At 39.2% G+C, this 17,316-nt stretch overlaps 3 protein-coding genes across 8 annotated transcripts in view; 1 reads left to right on the forward strand and 2 right to left on the reverse strand.

Moving 5' to 3' along the window:
- The window catches only part of LOC123879402 (leishmanolysin-like peptidase), a 100,476-nt gene that overhangs the window by 37,160 nt on the left and 46,000 nt on the right, over nucleotides 1-17,316 (reverse strand). For all 3 annotated transcript variants that reach the window (XM_045927080.1, XM_045927079.1, XM_045927078.1), the window contains exon 4: nucleotides 16,157-16,239. In XM_045927080.1, coding sequence (XP_045783036.1) covers nucleotides 16,157-16,239 — 83 coding nt within the window. The remainder of the gene's footprint in view (nucleotides 1-16,156; nucleotides 16,240-17,316) is intronic.
- Nucleotides 1,539-3,279, reverse strand: LOC123879435 (histidine-rich glycoprotein-like). Its single transcript, XM_045927144.1, has 2 exons — nucleotides 2,740-3,279; nucleotides 1,539-1,978 (listed from the first exon to the last, which is right to left on the reverse strand). The coding sequence occupies exons 1-2, from the start codon at nucleotides 3,029-3,031 to the stop codon at nucleotides 1,593-1,595; spliced, it is 678 nt and encodes a 225-aa protein (XP_045783100.1). The 5' UTR covers nucleotides 3,032-3,279; the 3' UTR covers nucleotides 1,539-1,592.
- Nucleotides 6,074-14,678, forward strand: LOC123879424. Of its 4 annotated transcripts, none has more exons than XM_045927125.1 (7): nucleotides 6,074-6,338; nucleotides 7,526-7,730; nucleotides 10,282-10,470; nucleotides 11,201-11,336; nucleotides 11,658-11,855; nucleotides 13,347-13,485; nucleotides 14,466-14,678. In XM_045927125.1, exons 2-7 carry the CDS (start codon nucleotides 7,530-7,532, stop codon nucleotides 14,602-14,604), a joined length of 1,002 nt encoding a protein of 333 aa, XP_045783081.1. In that variant the 5' UTR covers nucleotides 6,074-6,338; nucleotides 7,526-7,529; the 3' UTR covers nucleotides 14,605-14,678. The 4 variants fall into 4 exon arrangements, with proteins under 4 accessions (XP_045783081.1, XP_045783083.1, XP_045783084.1 ...); XM_045927127.1 differs by having other exon boundaries at nucleotides 6,074-6,337; nucleotides 7,523-7,730; XM_045927128.1 differs by having other exon boundaries at nucleotides 6,074-6,307.

Raw genomic sequence — 17,316 nt, forward strand, 5'->3', positions numbered from 1 at the left:
GACTCGCACTTGTCCGGTTTTTTAATAACGCTAGTGACCCACTTTGGATTATTACAATTTTCGTAGAGGTCTCAAACTTTTTTAAAAATAAAATATAGTCTATGTCACTGAAGAATCATGTAGCTTTCTACTGGTAAAGAATAGATGTGATTTCAAAATCAGTTCAGTAGTTCCAGAGATTAGTTCCTGCAAACAAACCTACAAACTTTACCTCTTTATTAACCCCCGACCCAAAAAGAGGGGTGTTATAAGTTTGACGTGCGTATTTGTGTATCTGTGTATCTGTCTGTGGCATCGTAGCTCCTAAACTAATGAACCGATTTTAATTTAGTTTTTTTTGTTTGAAAGGTGGCTTGATCGAGAGTGTTCTTAGCTATAATAGAAGAAAATTGGTTCAGCCGTTTGAAAGTTATCAGCTCTTTTCTAGTTACTGTAACCTTCACTTGTCGGGGGTGTTATAAATTTTTATTTTCACTTGTAATATTACCCCCCGTCCACATACTGCTCTACTCGCGCAATTAATCGCGACGCCGCGCCGCAACACTGGGTCTTGCCTGTCACTAGGCCTTTGCAACGCGATGGTCATCGAAACTGTGCGCTATTGCATACTTAGTACTTAGCGACAAAATAGGGAGCGATGGGCATGAACGAGGATTCCTCCACACCTCTGCCTCCGTTCGTTCCGGAACATCCGTTACAAAAATCCGTTTGTATTAGTATAGATTGGCGTCTCAACTCTCAATGTAAATATAACCTTAGGTATGAGTTTTACTCTGAGGTCAGTATGGATAAAACACGTCAGTCTATTGCTTCGTTATGGCGTGATTGAAGGACAAACCGACAAACACACTGTCGGCTGTAAAATATTAGTAGGATTCAATGGTAATATGTGCTTATGACATAGACATTTCACCGCGTTTAATAGCCTCTTCGGATGACAGGGCTGGCTCATTTTTTGCGCAACGGATCAGCCTGGCTGTACAGCGTGGAGATACAGCCAGTATTCTTGGCACCATTCCACGCGGGCATGATTTGTATAATAACTAGATAAAGCTAGCTTAAAGTTTTATTGTAATATTTTCTTAATAAAAAAATAAAAAAATATAAAATAAAATTTAAAAAAAAAGCTGATGACTAATGATAAGATGGCAGTGACTGCTAGTATATTAAATATGACCAAATAGTAGTCCAAAACTAACTTTTCCGGTAGTAGAATATTGATCTTTTAAAATAGATATTACATACTAGCTGACGCCCACGACTTCGTCCGCGTGGATTTAGGTTTTTCGGAATCCCGTGGGGACTCTTTGGTTTTCCGGGATAAAAAGTAGCCTATGTGCTAATCCAGGATATTATCTATCTCCATTCTGAATTTCAGTCAAATCCGTCCACACACACATACACACACATACAAACTTTCGCCTTTAGTATAGCCATATTAGTGTGAAGTGTGATGTGAAATAGATTGCTGACTTTGTCAATTGGTTAGGTAGGTATTTTATTAAACAACAATTTTTTAACATCTTAGGCAGTATAATCACAGTTAAAAAAGTACAAAAAACATCAACAATAAATAATTTAACAATTTTTTTTTAATGTTTGCCGTGGTGACCCCATCCTTTGTGGTGTTCGTGATGACCTCCTTTACCGTGATCATGGTGATGATGATCATGGTCCTCGTGGCCGTGGTGGCCATGGTGGTCGTGATGCCCTTCGTCGTGGTGGCCTTTGTCGTGATGACCGTGATGGCCGTGATGACCTTCGTGGTGACCTGAGTGGTGCTTGTGGCCATCTGCGTGATGACCTTCGTCGTTGTGGTGATGGCCATGGTGCTTGCCGTACTTGTGGTGTTTGCCTTCAGCATGGTGTTTGTCGTAGAAGTCATGGTCTTTGTGGAAGTGGTCCTTATGGTATTTTTTATGGAAGCCATCTATATGGTGGCCACGGTCGAAATGCTCGTGGTGGCCATGATCCTCACCTTGAAGCAAATTAAAAGGTATGAAATAAAAAAATTGGTCGAAGGGGTACCGTACCATCGTACAAGAAATAACACTTTTTTTTTATGACGGCCATATTTTTAGAATTTCTATTATTTGTTGTTATAGCGGAAATAGAAATACACATTCTGTGAAAATTTCAACTCTCTATTACGGCTAACAAGATATAGCCCGCTGACAGACAGACAGACAGACGGACGGACGGATAGACTTAGGTATAGCATAGCTACATTTTTGAGTTATTTTTTGCAAGACAGATTTTTTAGTCCAAAATAATACTATATATAATCCATACTAATATTATGCATGCGTGAGTGTGTCTGTCTGTCTGTCTGCTAACCTTTCACGGTCCATCCGTTTAACCGATTTTGACGATATTTCGTACAGAGATAGTTTCCATCCCAAAGTCAGTCTTTTATTCAAATTAGGTACACTTGACCATCTGATAAAACCGACTCTAAATTAGCAATTCAACAAGTGTAAATTAAAAATTTATAACACCCCCGACAAGTGAAGGTTACAGTAACTAGAAAAGAACTGATAACTTTCAAACGGCTGAGCCGATTTTCTTGGATTATAGCTAAGAACACTCTCGATCAATCCACCTTTCAAACAAAAAAAACTAAATTAAAATCGGTTCATTAGTCTAGGAGCTACGATGCCACAGATAGATACACAGACACACAGATACACACGTCAAACTTACAACACTCCTATTTTTGGGTCGGGGGTTAAAAAGTACCTTTGTGATGATGTCCATGCTCATGATGTTTCCCATGGTGATCATGTTCATCCCAGTGCTTCTTATGACCTCCATCATGCTCGTGGTGATGTTCCCCATGATGGTGTCTACCGTGATGACCCTCATCACCTTTGTGATGGTGGTGATGACCTTTGTGACCTTCGTGGTCATGGTGGCCATGATCATGGTGATGACCTTCGTGGTGGTGATGACCTCCGCCATGCTCGTGGCCATGGGCGTACACAACAGCACATAGTGCGGATAACACTACTATACAAATAATTCCCTTCATGGTACCACTATGTAGGTATATTTAAAGTTACCACCTCACCACCACTAAATCACTATTTTATTTATGTACCACCTCAACTGAACGGATGTCCGGTTGTAACTTAAGTTTTGTTTAGCCAGTGACCATTTTTATATTATTTAGTGGTAGAAGGGTGGTGTCTTTTTTGAGCGATGTGGTGAAATATCTATGTTGGGAAATCGTCTGGTCACAGTGTAGCAAGCTTACAGTCGGTAGCTGCCAACAAGCAGCGAACATAAATAAACAAACAAGATAAAGTTGAAAACTAAAACCCGATTGCGATCGTCTTAATAAACGCTGAAATACTGGAGTAAAATTATTTTTGTTGTACACTTATATTTATGAGTTCACAATTTTCTCCTCTTTCATTTGACATCCCACTCGATACAATAGCAAAAAAAAATATTTGAGACCTCCACTTTTTTTGAAGTAACATCCGTTAGGTCAATTTTTTTCGTATAAAATATAGCCTATGTCACCCGGACTTTTACAACGAATCAATTGACACCTCATTCATCAAAATCAGTCCAGTAGTTTAGGCACTACGTTCGAACACACAGAATTTGGATACAAACATACATACATACATAGACTGCTAAAATCACTACCCTTCTTTTTGGCTTTGCCGCAGTCAGGTAAAAATCCAGCCAAGTGCGAGTCAAACTCACGCACCGAGGGTTCCGTACTCGGGTATTGTTTTCGACGTTTTCGGATTTTTTCCTTGACTTGTGCTTTAAGACCTACCTAACTTTCAAATTTCATGATTCTAGATCAACGAGAAATACCCTATAGGTTTTCTTGACAGACACGACAGACAGACATACAGACAACAAGGTGATTTTATAAGGGTTCCTCTTGAGGTACGGTATCCTAAAAACATGGTAGAAACAACGACACACGAGGACTTCGTCTGTGTTGGTGTTAGCTGGTGGGCGTGCTCTGCCTTTTTGGAGTGCTTTTTTTTTTGTTAAAACTGACTGGAAAGCGCTCTAAGGGGGTGCCGTGCGTATGTCGGCGAGCGCCGACACAGACGGGGTCCATACTTGTAAAGTTTAACTAACTTGTTACAAATAACTACAAACTTGACATTGGCTAATCTTTGTAAAGCCAGACGAGAGAGAGAAAAAAAAACGGCACACGACCAACAGCGTCAGCCAACTGTGTGATTGCTACACCGAGTTCTAGCGGTCCAGTTTCAGGGACAATGGAATGAAAGACTGCAGTTTTTTTTAGCACTTATCGATAATAGAAAATTTTAATTGGAATTTATTATTCAATAGTGGTTTTTTTCCGGCGCGATTATTATACATTATTCTAGAAGTTGTTACCAAACTATTAGCTGTGGTGTTAGCAAGCTGAAGTACCAGTGGTCAGGCCATGCGGCCCAAGAATAGAGTCTTGAACTGTTGTAAAAATAAAATGATGTGATGTTTTGCATAGCGGTAGTTTATGAGGTTAGAATTCATTAGATGGGCCTGCCCGCGAATTTCAAATTTAATTTGGTTTTTCACAATTTTGTAAACTAATACGACAACGTAGGCTTATGGTATTTTAATTGCGACAATGGCAGTATCATCCTCACAGGTTTATATAAAAAATTTTAGTTGAAAGGTCCAGTTTAAGAAATTAGCTCTAGTATCAACTATAACTCACAAATTAGTCGATACTAGAGTAATTTCTTTTAAGCTAATTTTCAAAGTAAGATAACTATACCAAGTGGGGTATCATATGAAAGGGCTTTACTTGCACATTCTAAAATAGATTTTCATTTATTTTTATGCATAATAGTTTTTGATTTATCGTGCAAAATGTTGGAAAAAATACCCGAGTACGGAACCCTCAGTGCGCGAGTCTGACTCGCACTTGGCCGGTTTTTTTCCTTTACTTGAACTACCCCCAAATTCATGATTCTAGGTCAACGGAAAGTACCCTATAGGTTTGCTTGACAGACAGACAACGAAGTTATCCTATAATGTTTTGGTTTTTGACGTGACAACGTCTTATAATTCGATAGAGCCGGCTGCACGCACGAAAAAACATGACTCATGCGGCGTTACCTCGCTCTGAGGCGTTCCATGTAAGGCTTGAAGTGCAAGCGAGAGCACGGAACGAGCGACAAAGAAGCACAATGGGCCTTTGTTGTCACGTTCCACTATCGTCAGTAAACCGACAACCAATTTTTGACGTGACAACGTCTTATAATTCGATAGATCCGGCTGCACGCACGAAAAAACATGACTCATGCGGCGTTACCTCGCTCTGAGGCGTACCATGTAAGGCTTGAAGTGCAAGCGAGAGCGCGGAACGAGCGACAAAGAAGCGCAATCGCCCTTTGTTGTCACGTTCAACTATCGTCAGTAAACCGACTTTACAGACAACCAATTTTTTTTCTTGCCTTTTTTGGTTGCGCCGCCACTGGTGTCCTAGTGAAACAGTGCCCTAAAGGAAAGGCATGAGGAATACAATGCTGAGAGGATTATATTCCAAGACTAGCAAAAGTTTTATACTTCAAAGATATTAAAATATAATATCATACCTCTTTATACCCTTTGACCCGCTACCCTCGGGTGTAATTCTGAAAATCCCTTCTTAGCGGAGATCATATGTTACAGAGAAAATCTATGCAAATCTCAAGTTTATAGACGCGGGAATTGGAAATGTATATCAATATTAGAGGAAGCCCGCGACTTCGTCCGCGTGGATTTAGGTTTCTAAAGATCTCGTGGGAACTGTTTGGACGAAAAATTGTTAAAAATGCAAGGAGTGCATATAAATATAGTTTTTATAAAAAATAATAAGAAACAAATAAATATATCCTCGTCTACTTTTTGCCTTTTCCATAAAATACTAGGTATATATTTTTTAAGTGTACTATATATTTTTATTGCTTAGTCTCATAAATACTATATTTCACTGAAGAAATGTTAGCAACCCTAGCAGGGCGTTCCCTCGGTGCCATTTCAACCAGCTGTCGCGTACTATAGGTATCTTTATACCTATGTGATTAGTTCATTACTATTTGTGCCCTTATCAATCCTTATCATTCTGATAAGACGATGATATGACATTCCGTTTAGATATACAAGTATTGTCTCGATAACCGATCGTATGTCACATATTTATCTTTGGGAATTTGTTGTCTAAAAAGATGGAGAAATATATCAATACTTAGTGTTGTTGAAAATGTACAAACAGACTAAAATAAATGAAACGATAAAGCAGATTTTAATGTTGTGAAGTGATTTTGGACGAACGTGGGTGTTTTTTTTTTTTGGGATTACTGAATACGGTAGGGGTATAATATTTTTATCATCAACCCATTTCCAGCTCCCTGACCAGGGGTCCCTCTGATAATGAGAGAGTATCTTTAAGTATTGTTAAAATGTAGGTATGTAATATGTAGCAATAAATTCAGTAGGTACCCATCACACTAATATTATAAAGGAGAAGGTTTGTATGTGTGTGTGTATGTTTGTTACTCCTTCACGCAAAAACTACTGGCCGGATTGGGCTGAAATTTAGAATGGCAATAGATTATACCCTGGATTAGCACAAAGGCTACTTTTTATCCCGGAAAATCAAAGAGTTCCCACGGGATTTTTAAAAAACCTACATCCACGCGAACGAAGTCGCGGGTATCAGCTAGTATTATAATAATTCTTTGAATTAAGGACTTTCACACGCCACGGTTGGAACCCCAACTTCCATGTTTTTCGAACTATGTGCCCTGCCCATTGCCACTTCATTAATAAGGAATTAGCTAGTAGTTTATAAAAACCGGTCAAGTGCGAGTCGGACTTGCACACGAAGGGTTCCGTACCATTGTTCAATATATACCTAACTAGAGGATGCCCGCGACGTCGTCCGCGTGGATGTAGGTTTTTGAAGATCCCGTGGGAACTAAGTTTTCCGGGATAAAAAGTTGTCTATGTCAATAACATGGACGCAAGCTCCCTCGGTACTAAATTTCATACAAATCGGTTGAGCGGATGGGTCTTTAGGAATCCCGTGGGAACTCTTTGATTTTCCGGGATAAAAAGTTGCCTATGTCCGTCCCCGGGATATAAGCTAACTCTGTACCAAATTTCGTCAGAATCGGTTAAACTGTTGGGCAGTGAAAAGGTAGCAGACAGACAGACAGACACACTTGCGCATTTATAATATTAGTATGGATTTTAGTATATAGTACACTGCAAGTTTATGACACACTAAGCCATCTATATAATTATGTGTTTTAGTAAATTAATTTTTTCGTGAACACATTTCAATAATATTTTTAAAAAATTCACGGTTTTCGGATTTATTTCTTTATTTGCGCTATAAGACTTACCCATCTGCCTTTCATGATTCTAAGTCAACGGGAAGTACCCTATAGGTTTCTTGACAGACACGACGGACAACGAAGTGATCCTAAGGGACCTAAGGGTGCTTTTTTTCCATTTGAGGTATGGAACCCTATGATGATGATGGTTTCAGGGTGATGACAGCGCCACCAACGCACGGTAGGGTGTACCAGGGCTACCCCTACATCAACCCTCTCGTGATAGATCCACCATCCCTTGATGCTGAGACTGCCGCTAAGTGGACGAACTTACCCCGAAACCCTCTGAAACCTAGACGACCAGGGAACAACCCAGATGTGACCATCAATGTGTCTGGTGCATCATCTGCTGGAGATAGGGTAAGTCTTACAAGGAACCAAATTAGTAGACATTGTATGGTCTACATCTCCTGAGGATGCTCCGGTGTCGGGGCGAAACGCTCGTCGAGTGGTGTTGGGATTTTTTTTTTATTCACTATAGGCAAGCGCTTGACCACAATCACACCTGATGGAAAGTGATGATGTGGTCTAAAATGGGACGCGTTTACCTAGAAGGTGCCTATTCACTCTTGTTTTAAAGATACCCGGATTGTAATTGGTAGGAAACACAGATCGCGGGAGAGTATTCCAAACCTTAGCCATGCGTATGAGGAATGAAGACGCAAAACGTTTCGTGCGTGTAGATGCAATGTCGACGACATAAGGATTTGTGTGGTGCTGCGTGGTGGTGGTGCGTGTGGCTTGCTTGGTGGCTGGCTTTTCCTGCATGTTTATCAGTGGGAGGGCGGGCGGTGCATGTCGCATGGTGCATGCTGCACCATACAGATTTCGTTGGTTGGCGGGTTATAGCAAATTAAGCTTTTGGTTCCTTGTATATCATGGACTTCCGCAAAATAACGCCTGCTTCTATAGTACAGGGTAAGTTTTCTTTTTATCATCATCATGATCATCATTCCCTATTCCTATTCTACTCCCTTTACAACCTCTCGCACTACCAAAGGTCATTGGTAGAGATCCCTAATGGAGATAAGTGCTTCCCTGTCCACTCTATCTTTTTTTTTGTAGGGTTCCATGCCTCAAAAAAAAAAGGAACCCTTATCTCTCTGTCCGTCTGTCTGTCGTATCTGGCAAGAAAACCTATAGATCCCCATCCCTTGATGCTGAGACTGCCGCTAGGTGGACGAACTTACCCCGAAACCCTCTGAAACCTAGACGACCAGGGAACAACCCTGTGACCATCGATGTGTCTGGTGCATCATCTGCTGGAGATAGGGTAAGAGTCTTCTTTTTATCATCATCATCATCATGATCATCATTCCCTATTCCTATTCTACTCCTACCTACGACCCAAATACAGGGGTGTTATAATTTTGACGTGTGTATCTGTGTATCTGTCTGTGGCATCGTAGCTCCTAAACGAATAAACCGATTTTAATTTAGTTTTTTTGTTTCAAAGGTGGCTTGATCAAGAGCGTTCTTAGCTATAATCCAAGAAAATCCGTTCAGCCGTTTGAAAGTTATCAGCTCTGTTCTAGTTTTCTTATAGAGGTTTTTGTGTCGCGGGTTTTTTAAATTTTGAGTTATATATCTAAAATATCTTTGGCCGATAATAATAAACATAGTAAAATTATGTTAATTTTGAAAGTTACAACTCTATTTTAGGCCAAATTTTGAGGCAACTTTGGATGAAAATAAACCATGGAAGCTACACAATTGCAGCAATAAGGCTTTAAGAGGGGTCTCTCCGTCACTCGCTCCATACAAACGTAGTTCGTCTCTCATTGGAATACTAAACAATCATACTCAATGGAAGTTTGTAGAAACGTTCCGGGAACTAATATGTGGTTTTCCAGATTTCCGTTAAAATATTCGGTTTCAAAGTTACGCGGTCTTAAAAATCACATACAAATCTTTGAGTACATGTAATTTTAAAACTACATATTTTTAGAAAAATCTAAAACACCAACAGGCACAGATATATTATTTTCTAAAATATGTCTGCAAAATTTCATGGACTTTGGTTGCTTAATATTCAAATGAATTTGGGGCTACGATTGTATGGAGTAAGTGACGGAAGGAGCCCTCTTAAGGCTAAATTTACTTAATAATAACTTCGAGAGTGTTTAGTTTGTTTAAAACTATTGATTAGTTTGCAAAATAATAACTCAATACCGAACATCTCCCTTTGACTACCTCCCTAGAGCAGTGGTAAGCGCTGTGGTGTTATTAGTGTGAGGTCCCGGGTTCGATTCCCGGCAGAAGTTTGGAATTTCATAACTTCTAAAACTCTGGTCTGGTCCGGTGGGAGGATTCGGCCGTGGCTAGTTACCACTCTACCGGCGAAGTCGTGCCGCCAAGCGATTGAGCATTCCGGTACGATGCCGTGTAGAAACCAAAGGGGTATGGGTTTAATAAAAAGCTGCCATACCCCTTCTAGGTAAGACTGCATGATTACTTACCACCAGATGAGAGTGCAGACAAGGGCTTACTTGTATTCGAATTACCACTTAACCGCAAGACGTCGGGCGAGTTTCCATCCTTATGTCGTCGACATTCCATCTACACGCACGAAACGTTTTGCGCCATCATTCCTCATACGCATGGCTAAGGTTTGGGATACTCTTCCGCGATCTGTGTTTCCTACCAATTACAATCCGGGTATCTTTAAAACAAGAGTGAATAGGCACCTTCGAGGTAAACGAGTCCCACCTTAGACCACATCATCACTTTCCATCAGGTGTGATTGTGGTCAAGCGCTTGCCTATAATAGTATATAAAAAAAAACATCGATTTGGCAATTTGGTTGTTAGGCCATTTTACATCTCAAATAGTGGAAAAAGTATAAACCGATCCTAACCAGTCTTTTCAATTTTTTAAGAAGTTTCTAATTTTTTTTTATCTTATTTTACAGACCAACAGTAATGCAGATTCAGAAGCAAATATCAATCAAACAGACACACAAGATAACAAACCAGATTTAGACAAAGAACTTGACCATAGAGTGTATATAGACTTTCCTACTAATGAGCTTGGGGAATATGTAGATGGTGATAGAAGAGAAGATAGTCGTTCTAATGAAGCTTCATCTAATTTCGTAGAAGTAAGTACAGAATAGTCTTTTCCAATTTTTAGGGTTCCGTACCTCGAAAGGAAAAACGGAACCCTTATAGGGTCACTTTGTTGTCTGTCTGTCTGTCTGTCTGTCCGTCCGTCCGTCCGTCCATCCGTCGTGTCTGTCAAGAAGCCTATAGGATACTTCCCGTTGATCTAGAATCATGAAATTGGGCAGGTAGGCAGTCGTTCTAATGAAGCTTCATCTAATTTCGTAGAAGTAAGTACAGAAGAGTCCTTTCCAATTTTTAGGGTTCCGTACCTCACAAGGAAAAACGGAACCTTTATAGGATCACTTTGTTGTCTGTCTGTCCGTCCGTCCGTCCGTCGCGTCTGTCAAGAAGACTATAGGGTACTTCCCGTTGATCTAGAATTATGAAATTGGGCAGTTAGGTAGGTCTTATAGCACAAGTACAGGAATAAATCTGTAAACCGCCAAGTGGTTACATCATTTAAAAAAAAAAAGTGTTTTAATTTTCAAAGTAAGATAACTATCCCAAGTGGGGTATCATATGAAAGGGCTTTACCTGTACAATCTAAAACAGATTTTTAATTATTTTTATGTATGATAGTTTTTGATTTATCGTGCAAAATGTTGAAAAAAGTACCCGAGTACGGAACCCTCAGTGCGCGAGTCTGACTCGCACTTGGCCGGTTTTATGGGTTGTACCTCAATAAAGAAACTTTATTATTATAGTCCCTTTCTTATTTTTTTCTAGGATACGATATTTTACGACCCGTTTGAAGATAGAAGGATAAATGTGGGTCAGAGTCCAGCAACCAGCCCGAAGAATGGATCGACCGGTCCATCTGGTATACACTCACCATCAACACAAGCTGGGGGTTCAAGTTTAGGTAAACATTTTGGCCCCCGACCCAAAAAGAGGGGTGTTATAAGTTTGACGTGTGTATCTGTGTATCTGTCTGTGGCATCGTAGCTCCTAAACGAATGAACCGAATTTAGTTTTTTTGTTTGAAAGGTGGCTTGATCGAGAGTGTTCTAAGCTATAATCCAAGAAAATCGGTTCAGCCGTTTGAAAGTTATCAGCTCTTTTCTTTTTCTAGTCACTGTAACCTTCACTTGTCGGCGGTGTTATAAATTTTTAATTTACACTTGTTATGTATTGTGTGGTGTATGGTAAAGGTATATTAATTCATTCTTAATTTTCTTTATAGATGCACAAAGTCCACCTTCAAACCGAGTGCCTCCCTTTATGACAAAGGAATCCACTATCTACCGCTCCCCATCATCAGATGACAGATTTGCTTCAAGCATACCTGAACAGGACTTTCCTGAACCACCACCAGCTTATACTGAGATAGACAGAACTCCGGTCCAACCTACTCCTCCAAGAACTGAAGTTATAGTACCAGGTAACATAACTTTAATTGTAACTAGCTGATGCCCGCAGCTTCGCCCGCGTGGATTGAACAGATCCCCTGCAGCATCAGGATTGAGGAGTTGGACTCCAAATTTTTTATGAAACAATGTTGCAAAGTTCCTCTATCGATTAAAAAAGAAATGACGCAAATCGGTTCAGAAATCTCGGAGATTTCGTTGTACATAGGTAGAAAAACACAACTCCCTTTTTGAAAGTCGGTTAAAAAAGTAGCCTATGTTACACCCTGGTCAATTCTCTACTTGTCTGTGAAAATCCCGTCAAAATCAGTTCAGCCGTTCCCAAGATTAGCCTTTTCAAACAGACAGACAGACAGACAGCCAGACAGACAGACAAAAATTTTAAAAACGTGTGATTCAGTTATAGTATCGTTCAAATAACCATATGACCTTAATATGCGGTAGTTATTTCGAAATTACAGACAGACACTCCAATTTTATTTATTAGTATAGATAGAATTAACTAAAGCGTTCGACAGAGTAGCGCAGATTCTGATCTTTTTTTTAGGGTCCCGTACCTAAAAAGGAAAAACGGAACCCTTATTGGATCACTTTGTTGCCTGTCATCTAATTATAATCTAATTTCGTAGAAGTAAGTACAGAATAGTCTTTTCCAATTTTTAGGGTTTAGGGGGTTTGAGGTACGTCAAAAGGAAAAACGGAATCCTTATAGGGTCACTTTGTTGTCTGTCCGTCCGTCCGTCCGTCCGTCCGTCGTGTCTGTCAAGAAAACCTATAGGGTACTTCCCGTTGACCTAGAATCATGAAAGGCAGGTAGGTAGATCTTATAGCACAAGTACAGGAATAAATCTGAAAACCGCGAATTTGTGGTTACATCATTTTAAAAAAAATTAAAATGGAAGTGTCGGTCTGTTTGGACGGGCTCATCTTCTGAATGGCTAAACCTATTTTGACGGGACTTTCACAGACAAGTGGAGGATTAAACAAGGAGTAACATAGGCTATTTTCTTAACCGACTTCGAAAAATGGAGGAGTTGTATTTTTCTACCTATGTGCACTGATATCTACGAGATTTCTGAATCGATTTGCGTATTTTTTTTATCGATAAAAGGAACTTTGCGACATTGTTCCATAAAAATTTGGATTCCAACTCCTCAATCTTGATGCTGCAGGGGATCTGACCAATCCACGCGGGCGAAGCTGCGGGCGTCATCTAGTTTAAGAAATAAACGTTTTTCTTTCTTTCTTTTCTATTTTTAACCCCCGACCCAAAAAGAGGGGTGTTATAAGTTTGACGTGTGTATCTGTCTGTGGCATCGTAGCTCCTAAACTAATGAACCGATTTTAATTTAGTTTTTTTGTTTGAAAGGTGGCTTGATCGAGAGTGTTCTTAGCTACAATCCAAGAAAATCGGTTCAGCCGTTTGAAAGTTATCAGCTCTTTTCTAGTTACTGTAACCTTCACCTGTCGGGGGTGTTATTCTTTAACTTATACTTGTTTAACAGAGAGAACTAACCCAACCGGACTTGCGAATCCAGACAGAAAGCTGATTCGTTGTCCCTACTGCAGCGTCAACGTGTACACTCTGGCGATAAGAGAAAATGGCTTCCTCACACATGTTCTAGCTGTTTTCTTTATTCTTCTGTAAGTTATTATTTATTTGAAATGGACATAAGCATAGTAGTTTTTTTTTTTAATAAAATAAGCTTACATCTAATTTAAAACTAAAAACAAATAAAAATAATGTGCGAGTTAGACTCGCGCACCGAGGGTTCCACACTCGGGTGTTTCTTTCGACATTTTGCACGATAAATCAAAAACTATCACACTAATCACACTAATATTATAAAGGCGTGTGTGTTTGTTACTCCTTCTAGCAAAAACTACTGGACAGGTTTGGCTGTTTGGAATAGAGATAGATAATATCCAGGATTAGCACATAAGCTACGTTTTATCCCAGAAAATTCAAGAGTTTCCACGGGATTGCGGAAAACTTAAATCCTAAATAAATAAAAATCTGTTTCAGAATGTATAAGTACTGCCTTTTCATATGATACCCCACTTAGTATAGTTATCTTACTCTAAAAATTGAAACACATTTTAATTTTTTTTTAATGCAGTAACTACAAATTCACGATTTTCGGATTTATTCCTACATGCCAACTTTCATGATTCTAGGTCAACGGGAAGTACCCTATAGGTTTTCTTGACAGACACGACGGACGGACGGACGGACGGAACGACAGACAGACAGACAACCAAGTGATCCTATAAGGGTTCCGTTTTTCCTTTTGAGGTACGGAACCCTAAAAACAGGGCGTTTTTTCACTGAAGTGATCTCTTCCAAGTAATCCAAACTTAAGAACTTACAGAACTGTAAGACGAGGAATCGCAATGCAGCTAATCAGCTATATATACATAGCTAATCCTACCTTTAAATTCAACCATCCATCTAGTTACAGACTTAAGTCAACGATGCTTACTCAGCGCAATCGACGGATATACGCTGTCACAACTACGCCACCCAACTCACATACATTCATCATTTAAATTAAATTCAAATTCGATTTTAAACCCTAAGGAACCCTAAAAAAGTAAGTAGATTCATTCATTTTGGGTTTCAGATTCGCGCCTCTCGTTCTGGTGGTATACTGTACAGATTACTTCAGGTACCGCAACCACTACTGCCCAAACTGCAACCAGCTCGTCGGATACGAAGTACCCATGCTGTGCCAGGACATGGTCTATACGAAAGCTGATTAACGCCCCATTATCGTCTCAATGGACTCCCACTGCTGGACATTGTTCTCTTCCCACACTTGACACTTCTTTGATGGCTAGAAAAATGTTTCTTTACTATAGGTACAAGATAAAGTTGAAAACTAAAACCCGACTGCGATCGTCTTATACAGGGTGTTTGGTAATTAGTATATAATGACGACACGTACCCACTTTGATTTGATAAATACAATGCTGAAGTAAAATGACGAAATAAAATTATAAAAATTTCCATACAAAATTAAAAAAAAATTACGACCAAGTTTTCATTGCCCTTATGTGCCTTAACTCACTGAGATCGTTGGCCTCGGCCTATCTTAAGATGGCCAACGATCTCAGTGAGTTAAGGCACGTTAGGGTCATGAAAACTTTGACATAATTATATACTAATTACCAAACACCCTGTATATGAAACATTATTTTGATGCACAAACCTAGCCATGACTCGTAAGATCACTATTTCTTCTTCTCTCTGGGCTGGTTTCCGCACTTAAGAAGATCACTATATTTATATTGATATGTATAAAAAAATGTATTCTTAGTAATTAAATTATCTATTGATTAAATAAAAAAATATCTTTATAAAAATTTATTGCCGACCGAAAAGAACATTACCCTTCCAAGCAGTTTTATGGTTGCTTTACTCATGGTTGATTTATCATGGTTGGTTTACTAAATTAGACTATTTCAATAAACAAATCTACTGATATCAGTTCGCGTGGATGTAGGTTTTTAAAATTCCCGTGATTTTCCGGGATAAAAAGTAGCCTATGTGCTAATCCAGGGTATAATCTATCTCCATTCTAAATTTCAGCCCAATCCGTCCAGTAGTTTTTGCGTGAAGGAGTAACAAACACACACACACACACTCACACACACACACACACACACACACTCTCACACACACACTCTCACACACACACACACACACACACACACACACACACACACACACACACACATACAAACTTTCTCCTTTATAATATTAGTGTGATAGTGTTATGCTCAGTATTCTATGATATCACAAGATTTGTTTATTGAAATAGTCTAATTGAGTTGTCGTTTTTATATCTCCCGGGCGTTAGCCATACCACTAACAGTGCTCTCTCCGTCACTCGTTTCATACAAACGTAGTTCCAAATTCATTTGAATACTAAACAACCAAAGTCCATGATATTTTGCAGACATATTCTAGAAACTAATATCTGTGTCTGTGGTGTTTTAGATTTTTCTAAAAATATGTAGTTTTAAAATTACAAGGGCTCAAAGAATTGTATGTGAGTTTTTAAGACCGCGTAACTTTGAAACCGAATATTTTAACGGAAATCTGGAAAACCACAAGCATAGATATTAGTTTTTAGAATATTATGTCTGCAAAATTTCATGGACTTTGGTTGCTTAGTATTCAAATGAATTTGGAACTACGCTTGTATGAAACGAGTGACGGAGAGACCCCTGCTAAGGGAGTTGGCTAACTAACGGCTTATGCCATTTCGCTGGGACAGATACACAATGGAATTGATGTATATATACTCACCTATTCAGCAGAATTGGTCCCCCAGTTTTCCTTACTTTAAGTGCTTCTTCCCAGAACTTGACGGCTTCAGGTAAGATCGTGTTCTGGGAAACAGAAAACATATTATATTTCACACAAAATTGAAAATTCAGAAACAACTTTCTGTTGAAACAGAATAATACTAATTTTAATAAAGCTTAAGAGGGTGCTCTCCGTCACTCGCTCCATACAAACGTAGTTCGTCTCTCATTGGAATACTAGCCAATCATACTCAATGGAATTTGTAGAAACGTTCCGGGAACCTATCTATGCCTGTGGTTTTCCAGATTTCCATCAAAATATTCGGTTTCAAAGTTACGCGGCGTTTAAAATTCACATACAAATCTTAGAGCCCCTGTAATTTTAAAACTACTTATTTTTAGAAAAATCTAAAACACCACAGGCACAGATATTAGTTTCTAGAATATGTCTGCATAATTTCACGGACTATGAAATTGGAACTACGATTGTATGGAGTAAGTGACGGAGAGAGCCCTGTGAAAATGGAAATTATTTTATGTTCAGATAAAATTAATATTGTTAAGTTAGAATATTCTGTGAAAAAGAGACTGAGATGATTTAATGAGCTTTAGACAAACTAGGTATTTAAAGCAAATTTATTCATAGACGACAAAGTTCTGAAACCCAACTAAGAGCGGTTCCGCACGCATCCGACCCGAGTCCGTGAAAATCCATACTTAATATTATAAATGCGAAAGTGTGTCTGTCTGTCTCTGTATCTGTCTGTCTGTCTGCTACGCTTTCACGGTGTAACCGCTGAACCGATTTGAATGGAATTTTGGGACAGACTTAGGATACATTCCGGGGAAGGACATAGGCTACTTTTTATACCGGAAAAACAAACATTTCCTGCGGGTTCCTAAATACTCATCCGCTTGATCGATTTGTATGAAATTTGGTATTGAGGTAGCTTGCGTCCCTGTTATTGACATAGGCAACTTTTTATCCCGGAATTTCAAACAGTTCCCACGGGATCTTTAAAACCTAAATCCACGCGGATGAAGTCGCGGGCATCCTCTAGTACGGAAATAAAAAATTCGGACCGAACTCGGATATTTCTTAAGCACTAATCCGATCTCTGATCCAAATCCAAGCTAATCAGTGGACATCTTTGGCACCAC

The sequence above is a fragment of the Maniola jurtina genome, chromosome 28 (assembly GCF_905333055.1).
Source record: "Maniola jurtina chromosome 28, ilManJurt1.1, whole genome shotgun sequence".
NCBI lineage: Eukaryota > Metazoa > Arthropoda > Insecta > Lepidoptera > Nymphalidae > Maniola > Maniola jurtina.

What these genes read in the sequence shown, in the direction of transcription:
- LOC123879435 (XM_045927144.1), bottom strand. Translation starts at nt 3,031, where the DNA reads ATGAAGGGAATTATTTGTATAGTAGTGTTATCCGCACTATGTGCTGTT. An exon ending in GCATGGACATCATCACAAAG is followed by an intron (nt 1,979 to 2,739) that starts GTACTTTTTAAC and finishes ATTTGCTTCAAG; the next exon opens with GTGAGGATCATGGCCACCAC.
- LOC123879424 (XM_045927125.1), top strand. Translation starts at nt 7,530, where the DNA reads ATGACAGCGCCACCAACGCACGGTAGGGTGTACCAGGGCTACCCCTAC. An exon ending in AGCTGGGGGTTCAAGTTTAG is followed by an intron (nt 11,337 to 11,657) that starts GTAAACATTTTG and finishes TTTTCTTTATAG; the next exon opens with ATGCACAAAGTCCACCTTCA. An exon ending in GCTGTTTTCTTTATTCTTCT is followed by an intron (nt 13,486 to 14,465) that starts GTAAGTTATTAT and finishes TTTGGGTTTCAG; the next exon opens with ATTCGCGCCTCTCGTTCTGG.